This window comes from Pyrgilauda ruficollis, unplaced genomic scaffold (assembly GCF_017590135.1).
Source record: "Pyrgilauda ruficollis isolate IOZ18807 unplaced genomic scaffold, ASM1759013v1 scaffold122, whole genome shotgun sequence".
NCBI classification, from domain to species: domain Eukaryota; kingdom Metazoa; phylum Chordata; class Aves; order Passeriformes; family Passeridae; genus Pyrgilauda; species Pyrgilauda ruficollis.
In genome coordinates, this window is record NW_024510544.1 from 621,752 (window position 1) to 637,571 (window position 15,820).

The window sequence follows — 15,820 nt, forward strand, 5'->3', positions numbered from 1 at the left end:
GGGCCACGAGGGGCCCCGGGTGGGAGCTGGGTGCTGGCTGTGGTCCTTTGGGGTCCTGCTGCCAGCCCACCTCCACTGCTCCCCCTCCAGCCCCAGGCCCCCACACATCAGTGCCGTTCTGCTTCCCAGGGGGCAAGAGGAAACAAATCAGCTTTAAACTGCTTAAAACCCAGAGCAAACAACAAATCAGCCTGTCAGAAAGTAAAAATAATCTCCTGAGTCGACCCTGCAGCCTCCCCCGTGCACGAGAGCTGCGTTTGCTCGGCGTTGATGGTGTCATCCTCGTGTAGTGCCCATGTCTGCACAGATCCAGTTTAATTCTGCTTTTAATCACTATTTTCACACTTGCTCTTGGCACACAGGGAAGTTGTCAGTTGTTGGGTATTTTTATAGCTGGAATACTGAATGTAATCCTTTTTCTCTTCTTCCCCAGTAAGAGATGCTAAAAACCTAGTTCCTATGGACCCTAATGGCTTGTCAGATCCCTACGTGAAGCTTAAACTAATCCCTGACCCCAAAAACGAAAGCAAACAGAAGACCAAAACTATCAAGTGCTCCCTGAATCCTGAGTGGAACGAGACATTTAAATTGTAAGTACAAGGAGAAAGTTTGAATTTGTAAAGTGAATTTTCTCACCGCCAAGAATTAATGTGGCTTTATTTGCTCTGATTGAATTATTCAGAGGCATTGAGCTGATTGGAGTGAGAAATTATTCTTTTTGTTCTGCAAGTGGCACAGAAGCACTCAAAGCTCTGCCCTGCCCCTGCTCAGAGCAGAGGGTGCATGGGCAGGAGCTCTGTGCCCTCTGTGTGGCTCGGGTGTGCTTTGGAAACCAGAAGCTGGAGACCTCAGCAGGCCCTGGGGACCATCCCTGCCTTGCTCCCGTGTCCCTGTGGAGCGTGGGGACACGAGGTGAGGGAGCAGCTCAGGTGAAGCCATCCCTCTTCCCTTCCTCTCTTGCAGCCAGCTGAAGGAGGCAGACAAAGACAGGCGGTTGTCCGTGGAGATCTGGGACTGGGATCTGACCAGCAGGAACGACTTCATGGGCTCCCTGTCCTTCGGGATCTCCGAGCTGCAGAAGTCGGGGGTGGACGGATGGTGAGATGTGATTGCTGTCAGCGCCGCGGGCACAAAGAGCCCAGGGTGTTCTGTGGGAGGGGGCAGCCCCTCAGCCCCCCAGCTTCCCTCTGCTCCAGCCACCCCTCCCAGCTCCGGGGAACGTGCTGCCCCAGCCCTGGGGGGCACTGCTGCCATGGGGGCTGCAGGGCAGGGGCTGCCTCTGTGTGCCCCTCTCCGAGGGGGCTGCCTCTGTGTGCCCTCCTCTATGGGGGCTGCCTCTGTGTGCCCCTCTCCGTGGGGGCTGCCTCTGTGCCCCCTCCATGGGGGCTGCAGGGCATGGACTGCCTCCGTGTGCCCTTCTCCATGGGGGCTGCCTCTGTGTGCCCTCCTCCATGGGGGCTGCCTCTGTGTGCCCTCCTCCATGTGGGCTGCAGGGCATGGACTGCCTCTGTGTGCCCTCCTCCGTGGCCTCGGGCTGGGCTCTGGGGAGTGCAGAGGAGCAGCAGGAGGAATGGGGTGGGTGAGATGCCCACACTGTGCCACACCTGGGCAGAGCTGAGGGTGCTCCCACTGCTCTCCAGCCCTGTCCTGCCCCCTCTCAGCTGGGCACAGCGTCTGGCACAGTGGCATTGTGCTGCTCACCTGCCAGGCCCTGATGGGACAGGGCTGCTCCTCTGGAAGCCAGCAGGATTCTCCCTCCCCGAGTTCCCAGTCCCCTGTGAGGGTGAGTGTGCCACGCGCTGCCAGCTCCTGACTCAGCCCAGAGCCCCTCCCAGCCTTTTAAAAAGCGTGGAAGTGGAGATCTAAGTAGTTTTCCTTGTCCCAGTCCCCCAGTCCCAGTGCTGGTGGAGTAAACTGCAGGAGAAGCAGCTCTGATCCGTATTTCTTATCTAAACAACTGCAGTTAATGCAGGAAACGAGCTCAAAGGCAGAGCCTGTGCAGGCAGGGCTCTGTTCTGGAGCAGCCTCTGGGGTCACAGCCAGCCAGGATCCAGCCTGGCTGCACATCTGGGTCACAGCCAGCCAGGATCCAGCCTGGCTGCACATCTGGGTCACAGCCAGCCAGGATCCAGCCTGGCTGCACATCTGGGTCACAGCCAGCAGGGTGACACTCCTGCCATCTGAGTGGCTTCTTTCCTTTTTTGGGGGACAAAGGCTAGTTTTGCCACTCTGTCATTAGGGTGCACACTCCTGCAGGAGGGTTTGGGGGTCCTGCTGGCCTGGGAGGGTCCCCTGGGTGCAGGCACACAGAGGCAGAGCTGTGCTGGAGCAGGGGGGCCCTGCCTCCCTGCGCCCCTGACCCGTGCTCTCTCTGTCCCTCCAGGTTCAAGCTGCTCAGCCAGGAGGAGGGCGAGTATTTCAACGTGCCCGTGCCTCCCGAGGGAGAAGAAGGAAACGAGGAGCTGAGGCAGAAATTTGAGGTGAATTGATTTTTCTTGGGCTCAGGGGGTTTCCTCGCCGCCTGCCTGCCGTGCCCTCGGGAAGGGACTCCCCCTGCCAGCTCTGGCAGGGCACGTGGAGCAGGCTCCAGCTGCCCAGAGAGGCTCCAAGGAGAAATGTCTGTTTGCTGCTTAATAAGCCATGGGAGTTCTTGCTGAATGGTTGATCCAGACGGTGCTGAATGAGCAGAAATGTGCCATTTTTCGGTGGAGCTGGAGCCTCTGCAGAGCCCTGGCAGTGAGCGTGGCACATCTGGAGACTCACATGCAATGAGCCATACAGAAATAAGAGAGTTGCCCTTATGGTTCTCAGCGTGAGCTCTGCAATTGTAGCACAGACTGGAGAGTTAGCTCCCGTTCTCCTTTCTTTTTTATCTTATTTATACACAACTTTCCTGAATATCCAAGGAAAGAGTTCTAATGCAACAGTTGGCTAGGACCGATGGGTTCTGGCTGTACAAAGAACCAACAGCTGGCCTTTACTGTATTTCATGGTGTTCCATGAAATGGTGTTCCAGTGCTGTTGGAACGGTCTGGGCAGCCAGATGATGAGTTGTCCGCAGATCAGAAAACACCTTGTGCAGAGGTGCCCGAGCACACCTGTCCCTCACCCTGCTCTGTGCTCCCCACTCCTCCCAAGGAGGCAATCCATGTCCCAGGCAGGGAATCTCCCTCCAGCTGGGCCGTGGCTGGTGCTGGGAGTGAGGAGTGGAGTGTGCTGGAGCCCGGGGCGTGCCGGGCTCACCCCAAGGAGTGTGAAAATCCCAGACACCTTTCCTCAGGCTGGCAGTGCAGGAGCTGTTCCCGTGCTCTGAGGGGCTGCAGGTGACCTTGAGAGGGGAATTCTGCAGCCTGGAGAGCCGTGTGAGCAGCAATTAGCAGCAGCAGAGATTGCCGAGAGGTGCTGCCTGCCGGGGCTGCCAGCGGCAGCCAGAACGAGCCCCGGGATGGGGTTAATGGAATTCCACGCCAGGCTGAGCTCGGCACAGCCTCGCAGAGCCAGGCTGCGGGGAAGGAGAGGGGATAAATCCTGGGAGCTTGGAGGGACAGGATCAGCACAGCCTGGCCTGGGGAGGGGCTCCGGCACCGCCGGGCTCTGCTGCTGGAAATGGGGCTGGGTGGGGTCCTCAGGGGGCAGCTGGGATGGCCGGGGCAGGAGGGGCTGTCCGTCTGTCTGTCTGTCTGTCTGTCAGGGCAGGAGGGGCTGTCGGTCTGTCAGGGCAGGAGGAGCTGTGCGTCTGTCTGTCTGTCAGGGCAGGAGGAGCTGTGCGTCTGTCTGTCTGTCTGTCAGGGCAGGAGTGGCTGTCGGTCTGTCTGTCAAGGCAGGAGGAGCTGTGCGTATGTCTGTCTGTCAGGGCAGGAGGGGCTGTCGGTCTGTCTGTCTGGGCAGGAGGGACTGTCTGTCAGTCTGTCTGTCAGGGAGGAGGGGCTGTCTGTCAGTCTGTCTGTCTGTTCAGGAGGCTTTCTGTTCTGTTCTGTTCCAGGCGGGTTTGTGGTTCCTCTGTGATCCCCCCCAGTGTCAGACACAGTCACGGGATGTCCCCGGTGGGAGGGGACCTGGAGACAAAGTGCCGTGTTTTCCTGACTGCATTTATACTCCCCCGTTTTCCTGGTGAGGCAGACACAGAGGCAGTTTTTGCCCCAAAAGAGCTTCTTTAGGCCAGCTTGCCATGGCCTGGACAGGCTGCAGGGTCCCGCTGCACGGGGAGAGGGGTGACCAGGGCCACAGGAGATTCCCACTTGCTGTGGCAGAGGTTACCTGGGCAGAGCAGAGCAGTGCCCCGTGCCAGGGCTGCCGGCTCCTCCAGTGCCTGTCCCCATCCCGCCCATGGAAAAGGCTCCCAAAGCTCAGCTTTGAGCTGGGAAGGAGCTGCTGAGCTGGGGTTTTGGCAGCACCCACTGCCGTTGTCCCTGCTGTCCCCAGTGATGGTTTCCCCATCTCCACCTCTGCAGAGAGCCAAGATTGGCACGGGGTCCAAGGCTGCGGATGAGAAGACAAGAAATGCCATTTCCAAACTGGACAACAACGGCAGCCGGGACCGCATGAAGCTCTCGGACTTCAAGAGGAGGGGCTGTCTGTCAGTCTGTCTGTCTGTTCAGGAGGCTTTCTGTTCTGTTCTGTTCCAGGCGGGTTTGTGGTTCCTCTGTGATCCCCCCCAGTGTCAGACACAGTCACGGGATGTCCCCGGTGGGAGGGACCACGGGGCAGGAGTGGATGTGGAGCTGGAGTCTTCCTGTCTGAGCGAGGTGGGAAGAAGTTCGTTTTCTGCTGATAAGGGAGCAATAAATTCCCTTTCTCTGAAAGATTTAGGTGTCCTGTAGCTGCTGTCTGGTGCAAGTCCTTTCTTAACCAAATATCTTACATAGCATAGTTTCTATTTTAACATTATGTTATAACCTAAAACAGTATTTAATAGCTAATTTAATACTTAAGAAAATTAATACAGCATAACTTTCTAACATGACCCATACAATATTCATTTTAATACTTGCAAAAAGCCAATCATAAAATACACATTTTTCACAGTGAGCCACCCCTGGTGCCTGCACTGGGCACTGCCAGGGCGACTGGGAGCACTGGTGCCACGCTGCTGGGATCCAGCAGGGAACACCAGCGATGTCTGATGAGACCACCACAAAATCCATCCTTTTGGGAAGCAGGGGACCAGCTAGGAGGGGGCCACGTGTTTTTTTAAAATTTTTTTTTTTTTTTTTTTTTTTTTTTAATTTGGTTGGGGTTTTCTTCTTCTCTAATAATTACAATACACGGGAACATTTTAATTAACTTCCCAGACCGGTTGTGAGCGGTGGCAGAATTTCATTCTCCTGGTAATTATGTGACTTGGAGCCTTCGTTTTTCCTGGGGTCTTGCCAGCTCTCTTGGTTTCCATTCGGGCTCCCAGTGCTCCAGGGAGGCTGGGGCTGTGCAGGAGCTGGGTGCGGTGTTTGCTGCTGCGAGGGCTGGCCCAGCCCCACTCTCATTAGCGACTTGCCTTAATTGCAGGCAATATCGCTGTGCCTGCGGGCTCGTTACTCGGGCAGGTAGCGGGGATGAGGAGGGTGTGCAGGGATGCTCCCCTGAGCGCAGGGTGAAGCAGGAGCATCCCTTCCTTCCAGCTGGCACTGGGCCTTCGGGAGCTCCCTTCTCCAGGGCTTTTTCTCCCTCTGCAGAGGAGGAGAGCTCAGAGCTCCATGGGAGTGACAGGCAGGGAATGGGGAGGTCCTGGGGGTCCCCAGAGCTCTGTGTGGTACCCCGGGCTGCAGGAGAGCCCCGTGCTGCTGTCACGCAGAAATGTCCCCCGTCCCCTCCCTCGCAGCCCCTCGTCCCTTCCAAGCACCTGGGGGCTCTGTGCTTGTGCCGTGTCCCCGCCGCCTTCTCCCCCGAAACCTGAGGAACGCCAGCAAACTGCTCAGCCGGCTCGGCTTACATAAGGGAGTGTGCGACAGAAACTGTTCCCTGGAACAGAATGTCATAAATATGCTAATTAGCGCTAATTAAAACAGCACGTTGGTTTCTCCGGCTAGATGCAGCCTCGCCCTCACGTGTGCCTGCCCTTCCCCAGGCATCCCTGGGCATCCCGGCACGGGGACACCCAGGTGCCACCGCGCTGTCCCCGCCAGAGGTGCCCACCAGAGGTGCCAGATGTTCGGGAGGAGCCAGGCGGAGGTGCCTGGAGCAGGGAGAACAGCCCAGCCCCTGGTGTGCCCGGCAGCTGCTTGTGTCCATGGCGCTGCCATCCCTCTCCAGGGCTGGCACCGTGTCCTTCCCTCTCCAGGGCTGGCACTGCTCCTGTGCCTGGCTGCCTGCTGCCAGTCCCTGCTGGCTGGGAGAGCTCTTGGACTGCAGTCACTGTTTGAGTGAGCCTCTGTCTGTCTCCATTAACCCTTTGGCACCAGCTGCTCAGCATTTGCTCTGCAGGCCGGGCTGTGCAGGGTCGGGAGTGCCCGCGCGCCAGCCTCGGTGGAGTTTGACAAACTTGCTTTCTCTGCGTTCAGAATATCCCCAGTCCTATTGCTGGAGCATTCCCAAACAAATACTCTCTATTGCAGGAATAAATCAAGTTAAATATCAGCTTTTTTCTGCAGCAATAACAAGTCAAAAAGGGATGCAATCTGCTTCCCAGCGAGTGCGCTGGCAGATGGAGATCCCCCGAGCCAGGCCTGGGGGGTGGGAAATGGATCTGCCTTGGGAAAGAGGGGCGTGGGGCTGTGTGCTCCTGCCTTGGCGTGCTCAGCCCCGGCACACAGATGTCCCTGCAGCTCTGGGGTCCCCGTGGGCTGCCCGGGACTGTGGCTGGTGGCAGCTCCACGGGGCTGGCACCGGCGGGGAGACGCTCCCACGGAGGGAGGCAGCGCTTGGCACAGCCCACCCCGGGTTTGCTTTGCTGTATTATAAATAGAGGGAAGTGAAATTAGGTGGCTTGCTCATATTTTTGCAGCTGATCAATCTGTCGTGCTCTGGAGCTGTCAGGCTTTTTGGGGTTTGTGTTGTTTGCTGAGCAGGGTGGAGCCTTTGGCCGCTGCAGCTCTGGGCTCCAGAGCAGGGGGAGTTCTCCTGGGCTGGGGTACCCAAGGCAGGCTGTCACTGCAGAGCAGGGTGGGAGCCACGGCCTCAGCAAGGTCCTTCAGGGCAAACACAGATGCCAGGCTCAGAGGCTCCCTGCTCTGGCAGGGCTGTGGATGGCAAGGCAGGCCTGTATGTAACTGATATTGTCTATAATGCTCTTACTCTCAGGTTAACAGGTTTAATTTTCCCTCAAAATATGTTCCTGGAGTGGTTACTACTTATTTACCACCAATTTTGAGCAAAGCACTTCTGCTTTTATCAGCTAGAAATGAGCTGTGGTTTTAGCACCTGTGTGTGGTGCCTTGCAAAGCTCAGCTGGTGCAAACTGGGGATAAATGGAGGCAATGAACCAAACCAGGTCTGTTTGGGCACAAGCACAGGGGAGGGCAGAGGTGCAGGCCCTGTGTGAGGCAGCTGTGTCTGCTGCCCTGGCACACAAACAGGGAGTGCCTTGGGTTGGAAGAGACCTTAGAGATCACCCAGTGCCACCCTGCCATGGCAGGGACACCTCCCACTGCCCCAGGGTGCCCCAAGCCCTGTCCAGCCTGGCCTGGGCACTGCCAGGGATCCAGGGGCAGCCACAGCTGGTGCCAGGGCCTGAGCCTTGCTGGGTTCCATCCCAGCATCACAAGAAGCTGCTCTGGGTACCCAGGGCTCTTCAAAGATCAGCAGGTGAATAAATCCCATCCCCAAGTCCCTGACACAGCCAGGGCTCAGCCCTGCCGTGGGATGAGCCAGCTGCAGCCCTGCCCCACCCATGGCAATGGCAATGCCAGAGCCTTCTCCAGAGAGCTTGGCACTGAGGAGCCCCAGTGCCAGTCCCAGCTAATCCTGACAAACAGCATGGCAAGGACAGCCAGGCTCCCCCAGGAGCCAGGAACGTGCCAGAGCTGCTCACAAAGGGCTGTGCCCTGTTTTCTTGTTCCCTGTGCTCTGTTCCCTGTGCCCCATTCCCTGTTCCCTGTGCTCTGTTCCCTGTGCCCTTTGCCCTGTTCCCTGTGCCCTGTTCCCTGTGCCCTGTGCCCTGTTCCCTGTTCCCTGTACCCAAACAAGTGGGTGGCACCAAAGACCTCGCCCCTCAGGCTGTGTCCCCTGCCTCGTCCTCCCTGCTCCCTGGGCTGTGTCCCACAATGGAATCACAGGGTCACTGAGCTTGGAAAGCCCTCTGGGACCTGTGAGTGCAGCCCCAGCACTGCCACCAGCTGTCCCCAAGTGCCACATCTGAAGAGACCTTAGAGATCACCCAGTGCCACCCTGCCATGGCAGGGACACCTCCCACTGCCCCAGGGTGCCCCAAGCCCTGTCCAGCCTGGCCTGGGCACTGCCAGGGATCCAAGGGCAGCCCCAGCTGGTGCCAGGGCCTGAGCCTTGCTGGGTTCCATCCCAGCATCACAAGAAGCTGCTCTGGGTACCCAGGGCTCTTCAAAGATCAGCAGGTGAATAAATCCCATCCCCAAGTCCCTGACACAGCCAGGGCTCAGCCCTGCTGTGGGATGAGCCAGCTGCAGCCCTGCCCCACCCATGGCAATGGCAATGCCAGAGCCTTCTCCAGAGAGCTTGGCACTGAGGAGCCCCAGTGCCAGTCCCAGCTAATCCTGACAAACAGCATGGCAAGGACAGCCAGGCTCCCCCAGGAGCCAGGAACGTGCCAGAGCTGCTCACAAAGGGCTGTGCCCTGTTCCTTGTTCCCTGTGCCCTGTGCCCTGTTCCCTGTGCTCTGTTCCCTGTGCCCTTTGCCCTGTTCCCTGTGCCCTGTTCCCTGTGCCCTGTGCCCTGTTCCCTGTTCCCTGTACCCAAACAAGTGGGTGGCACCAAAGACCTCGCCCCTCAGGCTGTGTCCCCTGCCTCGTCCTCCCTGCTCCCTGGGCTGTGTCCCACAATGGAATCACAGGGTCACTGAGCTTGGAAATCCCTCTGGGCCCTCTGAGTGCAGCCCCAGCACTGCCACCAGCTGTCCCCAAGAGCCACATCTGCCCATCTGAAACCCCTCCAGGGGACTGCCCCACTGCCTGGGCAGCCTGTGGAACACAAGAGGTTAATTCTGCTGTCCCTGGTGCCTCTGAGGTCACCCTGAGACCCGTTCCTGTGTCCTCTGCCCATCTGCCCCAGCCTGAAGCGCATTTCAGTCCCACCCTATCGATGTTGACTTCACATAATTCATTCCCCAAACCCCTGAGCTGCTGTTCCTGATGCCACTGCAGGATTTCTGCCAGCTCCTTCAAATGAAGAGCAATTCATTTCCACCCAGAGCTCCAATCTGAGGCCATGAGACAGTGAGGGAGGGAAAATGGGAACCAAAGCTTGCTTTCAGAGTGGCTTTATTTGCTGGCAGCCCAAGGAGCAGCTTAGGCTGATGGAGTGTGCTGGGTCAGGCAGGGGAGCCTCGCTGGGCTGATGGGATTAACCCGAGGGATTTGCACCAGCAGAAGCAGTGAATCCCATTTTGTGCAATAAATGAGCCTGCACATGGGTGGCACTGGCTGGAAACGGGAGGTTGGGTGGGTTCTCCTGGCTGAGAGGGCCTTGGCTGGGTGATGAACCAGCACGGGGTGGGGTTTGCTCACTGCTCTGGAGACAGAGAAAATCATGGGGGTTTTTCTTGCTATTCACTAGAGACTAACTCTTTTCCACTTCAAGTATTTCCCACCTTGTAATCTGCTGGACTCTGTGTTCAGCCTCTTGCCACCCTCCCCAGGGCTGGTGACACTCTGAGGGTGCCCCTGACTCGGGGGTGAGGGGTGCTGGAGGGTGAGCTGGGCTCAGGTACCATCAAACCCCTTGGGCTGGGCTCCTGGAGGCCGTGAGGGAGGAGATGTGTTAGCCCTTGGACTGAGAGTCCCTGACTGCTTTTGGGAGCAGCCCTGGCAGCTGTGTGTGGTTTGGCAGCCGCAGGGTGAGCCGCAGCCGGGGCTGTTTCAGCTCAGGGCTCTGCAGACCTGTGCTTCCACGCTGTGCTGTGCCTCGTGCAGGTGATGCTGGCAGAGAGGAAGGGCACGGACGAGCTGTACGCCGTCAAGATCCTGAAGAAGGACGTGGTGATCCAGGACGACGACGTGGAGTGCACCATGGTGGAGAAGCGCGTGCTGGCGCTCTCGGGGAAGCCTCCCTTCCTCACCCAGCTCCACTCCTGCTTCCAGACCATGGTAAGGGCTGCTGCCACAGCTGGGCCCACCCAGGGCGTGCTGGGCTGGGCACCCTGAGCACCGGGAGCCTGACACTCTGGGAAGTGGGTTGGAATGGTGTCCAAGGCCAGGCTTGGAGCAGCCTGGGACAGTGGAAGGTGTCCCTGCCCATGGCAGGGGTGGTACTGGATGGGATTTAAGGTCCCTTCCACCCCAAACCATTCCAGGTTTCATATTCTCCGTACATCACTGCACTTGCCAAAGCAGCTGTGTGTGCTCTGCCTCGGCAGCCTCACACCTTCACTGGTGTGAGGCACAAGTGCCTCCAGGACCAAAACGAGTGTGTGACATGAGAGTGCCATGTACAGCAGCTGCAGCCTGAGATGTGTTCAGCAGGGAGCTGCTGGTGACATCAGAGGTGGCTTCCCAGCCCCTCAGGAGCCCCCAGCCCACAATGTCCCTTATGGCTCAGTAGCAAGTGCTGCACTTTTCCCCAGGACTCATTCCTCTGATCAGAGCCCCGAGCAAAGGGAGAGACCTAATCCAAACTGCAGGAAATCCACTTTTCCACGGGTGTGTGGTTGGGTTTGTATGAGTCAGGATGGAGAGGGGGACGGGGGACCTTCAGTACAATCCCTGCCCGGCCCTCGAGCAGTGAATGGGAATGTCCAGGTGCACGTCAGCGGGAGCCAGCAGAGGGAATCAGCAGAGTCCTTTAGAACGATGACAATGCTTTCCAGGAGGATTACATTTTAATATTGTCCCAGAAATTTCATTTACCAAACACATCGGGTGTATTTAAAGCCTGCAGCCCGGCTTTGCAGCACAGCAATCAGAATGTGGCAGGAGCAGCTCCTTCACACAGCATCTCCCTGGCATCTGAAGTGAGTCAGCGCGGGATTATTCCTGGCAGACCTATAGTGGCTTAATAGTAATCGTATTTGTAATGTAATCAAAATGTATAGCAGGCTGTATTATCAAACGCTGGCACAAAGCACTTTGATTTCTGGGAGCACAGGCCAGAGCACAATTCTCCACTGGGGCTGTTGGCTCAGCAGCTCTGGGAGAGAGAAAAGCCCCAAATCTGCCTCCTGAAGAAACAGGGAAGATGAGCAAGGAGAGAGCTCCTGCCTGGGGCTGGAGGGGGAGAGGTGCCAGTGCTGGGGGATCTGAAAGGCCCCAGCTCAGAGCTCTGGGAGGGGGTGAGGGGGGTCCCTGGCTGTCCCCAGGTGAGCTGTGCCTTTGCTGTGACCTCTGGGGCATGGCAGTGAAGGGCACAGCAGCCACAGCCACACTGAGGTGATAAATCACACAATCCTGGAATGGTTTGGGTTGGAAGGGACCTTGAACATCATCCATGGGCGGGGACACCTCCCAATGTCCCAGGGTGCCCCAAGCCCCATCCAGCCTGGCCTTGGGCACTGCCAGGGATCCAGGGGCAGCCCCAGCTGCTCTGGGCACCCTGTGCCAGGGCCTGCCCACTCTCCCAGGGAGGAATTTCTCCCTAATATCTAGCATGGGGTGGATGGGAGCATGGCTGTTCTGGCTCTGCCTCCTGTTCCCAGCGTGCAGCCAGGCAGGGGATGGAGCAGTGGATTAGAAGGGCACTGACAGAAGCCCTGGCAGTGCCACCCTGGCTGCCCGGGGACAGGGGAGTGTCACCAGCTCCGTGCCAGGCTCTGCAGTGCATTTCCACCTGCGTGCTGCTCAGCGGGTTGGATGCTCCAGCCTTGGCCAGCCTTGGTGGCACGGGCAGAGCCAGGACAGCTCGGTGCCCGTCCCCGTGGGCAGCCGTGCCATCTGCCTGCCTTAGTCACGGCACGGCTCTGCTGGGCACCAGCTCCCTTCCCCACCCAGAGGAGGAGGGCTCAGCTCCCGCTTTTAGAGCTCAGCTGGCTGCTTCAAGAGCCCGTCTTTTTAATGTTCTTCCTCCCTGAAGCAGATCGATATATTTAGGAGGCAGCTGCAGCCCAGCCCGGCGCTGCTCCGCTCTGCCGTGGCGGTGCCTGCTCAAGGTGACATTGCCACACGTGGCTCCCCACGGGGCTGGCCAGGGCTGTCCTCTCAGGGGCTGCTCCCGAGTCCCCAGGCTGCTGAAAAGCCGAATTCCCCGCTCCATCCCATCGGTGCCACATGTGCTACACACAGCCCCATCGCCCCTGTACTCTGTGTCCCATCCGCTGGGGCTGCCCCACAGCCGGGGGCTGTGCTGGGGCAGCAGCTGCTGAGCCAAGGTCCTCTGGGTGGGCACTGCCAGGCTGGGAAATGTCCTGAGGGTTTGCTCTGGGTGGGCACTGCCAGGCTGGGAAATGTCCTGAGGGTTTGCTCTGGGTGGGCACTGCCAGGCTGGGAAATGTCCTGAGGGTTTGCTCTGGGTGGGCACTGCCAGGCTGGGAAATGTCCTGAGGGTTTGCTCTGGGTGGGCACTGCCAGGCTGGGAAATGTCCTGAGGGTTTGCTCTGGGTGGGCACTGCCAGGCTGGGAAATGTCCTGAGGGTTTGCTCTGGGTGGGCACTGCCAGGCTGGGAAATGTCCTGAGGGTTTGCTCTGGGTGGGCACTGCCAGGCTGGGAAATGTCCTGAGGGTTTGCTCTGGGTGGGCACTGCCAGGCTGGGAAATGTCCTGAGGGTTTGCTCTGGGTGGGCACTGCCAGGCTGGGAAATGTCCTGAGGGTTTGCTCTGGGTGGGCACTGCCAGGCTGGGAAATGTCCTGAGGGTTTGCTCTGGGTGGGCACTGCCAGGCTGGGAAATGTCCTGAGGGTTTGCTCTGGGTGGGCACTGCCAGGCTGGGAAATGTCCTGAGGGTTTGCTCTGGGTGGGCACTGCCAGGCTGGGAAATGTCCTGAGGGTTTGCTCTGGGTGGGCACTGCCAGGCTGGGAAATGTCCTGAGGGTTTGCTCTGGGTGGGCACTGCCAGGCTAGGAAATGTCCTGTAGGTGCTGAGCCAAGATCCTCTGGGTGGGCACTGCCAGGCTGGGAAATGTCCTGCGGATGCTGAGCCCCATTGCTCCTGGGTGGGCACTGCCAGGCTGGGAATTGTCCTGTGGGTGCTGAGCCCAGCTCCTCTGGGTGGGCACTGCCAGGCTGGGAAATGTCCTGAGGGTTTGCTCTGGGTGGGCACTGCCAGGCTGGGAAATGCCCTGAGGGTGCTGAGCCCCATTGCTCTGGGTGGGCTGGGAAATGCCCTGTGGGTGCTGCCCCCAGTTTCTCCCATACCCCTGGGTATGGCAGTGCTCCAGCTGCATCTCCTGAGGGCTCCCTGTCCTTCCTGTCTGCAAAGCAGGGCAAGGTTGATTTAAGGAGGAAATGAGCAACGAGGAGTTTTTTATTACGTAACGCTGCCAACCTGCAGCTCCCGCAGTGCTCCAGCCTCTGTGTCCCTCCTGCCCTCTGTGGGTGGCATGGGGCAGCCTGGGTTGTCACTGGGCTCGTGCATGGAGGGCCCATGGCACTGCAGACCTTGTCCCCAGTCCCTCTGCAGCTCTCCTGGAGCCCCTTCAGGCCCTGCAAGGGGCTCTGAGCTCTCCCTGGAGCCTCCTCCTGCCCAGGTGAGCACCCCCAGCTCTCCCAGGCTGGCTGCAGCCCTGGAGCAGCTCCATGGCCTCCTCTGGACCCCCTTAACCCCATGGGAACCTGGCCAGAGGGACCCCTGAGAGCGGGCTGGAAGGAGTGAGGAGAGGGGAGCAGCCCCCTCCTGCCTCCCCTGCGAGCTGTGCACCCCCAGCACTGCCATCCTGGCAGGGGGCTGGCAGGGTCACACGCCCCTCCTGGGGCCTGGCCGAGTCCTGGTGGCCGTGGATGGAGTTTGGTCCCCTTGGGAACTGCTCCTGTCTGCCCTGCATCCCCTGGCTGAAGCCGTGGAGAGCCTGGGGAAATGCCAGCAGGGACCTGCAGAGCAGCTCTGGAAATGGCTTCTGTCAGGAAGAGCAAATGTACTCCTGGGAAGTGAAAAACCTCTGGTCCAGGGATGCCCCCGCTTGCCTTCTCCAGTGGATCTGTGTGCAGAGAGCAGAGCTCCAGGCCTGGGCATTCCCAAGGATTTAGTGCTTATGGGCTAGTATGGACAGCAGCCCCTGGGGAGGGCAGGGATGATGGCTGTGTGTGCCTGGAATTACAGAGCTCCAGTCCCTTGTTCCTGTCTCTGAGCCCTGCAGACTCTGATAATCCTGTTGCTCATGGCCTGCTCTGTTCCTCCAGGACCGCCTGTACTTTGTGATGGAGTACGTGAACGGTGGGGACTTGATGTACCAGATCCAGCAGGTCGGGAGGTTCAAGGAGCCCCACGCTGTGTAAGTGCAGTGCTTTGGCACCTTTGGGCTAGGTGTGGGTGCACCTGTGTCAGGGGCTGCCAACAGAGCTCCTGGGCAGAAATCAGGAATGGGAAGATGCACAAGAACTCTTTGTCTGATGCTGGTGCCTCCACCTCACCCTTGGGGTACATTGTACCTGTGAGCAATGGAGTGAAATAGATAAATTTGGGTAGGTAAGGGCACAAGGCAGGGAGGTGTGGAGCTTCCTGGGAGACACCAGGCCTCTGCTCTGCCTGGTCCTTTCCCAGGGGACGACAGGGATGTTGGGTTTGGGCTCCTCTGCCAGGGTGGCCAAGACAAGTGTTAACTGGGGGCTCTTGGCTCCTGTTCCTTGAGAGCTGGGCAGAGCAGGATGTGTTCCTGAGAGCCTTCAGATGCTCACAGAAAACCCACAAACGCTGAGCACAGCCTGGTGGGCTGAGCTGGTGTCTGGGAGTGCTCAGACCAGAATATGCCCAAGGGCATGTGGCAGTACCTGCCGGCCCCCAGAGCAGGGCTGAACTGGTGTTTGGGAGTGCTCAGACCCAGAATATGCCCAAGGGCATGTGGCAGTACCTGCTGGCCCTGGGAGCAGGGCTGAACTGGTGTTTGGGAGCCCTGAGACCCAGAATATGCCCAAGGGCATGTGGCAGTACCTGCTGGCCCCCAGAGAAGGGCTGAACCGGTGTTTGGGAGCCCTGAGACCCAGAATATGCCCAAGGGCATGTGGCAGTACCTGCTGGCCCCCAGAGCAGGGCTGAACTGGTGTTTGGGAGCCCTGAGACCCAGAATATGCCCAAGGGCATGTGGCAGTACCTGCTGGCCCCAGAGCAGGGATGACTCCGAGCCGTGCTGCCGGCATGTCGTGAGGAGCAGCCGTGGGTCCAGCTCTTGCTTCATTTGTGCAAGCAGAAGTGACAGCCCCCAGCAGCCCGGTGGCATTGCTGCCTGCTGCCAGCTCAGGCTGCCTCGGATCAGCCCCGGTGATCCTCCTCTGGAATTTCCCTGCCCTGGCTGCCTTGTCCTTCAGTCACACCTGCCTGGCGCGTTTCCTTCGCTGCCACCCTGTTGGCAAGGTTTTCATTGATCTCCTGCAATTATCAGTCTTCCTTTTAAACCTCCTCTTTCAGATTCTACGCAGCAGAAATAGCCATCGGGCTCTTCTTCCTGCAGAGCAAAGGCATCATTTATCGGTAGGTGAGCTCGTTCCTCCCCTTCCCTCCCTCCCCTGAGCTCCACCAAGAGCCGGAGCCGTGGGCAGAGCGCTGCCCCAGGGTCCTGCTCTGCCCCCAGCCCCCTGCCCGTGCCATGGACGGGGTCTGGCAGATAGCCACAGGCAGTATA

At 58.8% G+C, this 15,820-nt stretch overlaps 1 protein-coding gene across 1 annotated transcript in view; it reads left to right on the plus strand.

Moving 5' to 3' along the window:
- The window catches only part of PRKCB (protein kinase C beta), a 90,652-nt gene that overhangs the window by 54,747 nt on the left and 20,085 nt on the right, over positions 1 to 15,820 (plus strand). The window contains exons 6-12 of the mRNA XM_041490300.1: positions 434 to 590; positions 964 to 1,098; positions 2,384 to 2,480; positions 4,452 to 4,580; positions 10,035 to 10,208; positions 14,385 to 14,476; positions 15,607 to 15,669. Coding sequence (XP_041346234.1) covers positions 434 to 590; positions 964 to 1,098; positions 2,384 to 2,480; positions 4,452 to 4,580; positions 10,035 to 10,208; positions 14,385 to 14,476; positions 15,607 to 15,669 — 847 coding nt within the window. The remainder of the gene's footprint in view (positions 1 to 433; positions 591 to 963; positions 1,099 to 2,383; positions 2,481 to 4,451; positions 4,581 to 10,034; positions 10,209 to 14,384; positions 14,477 to 15,606; positions 15,670 to 15,820) is intronic.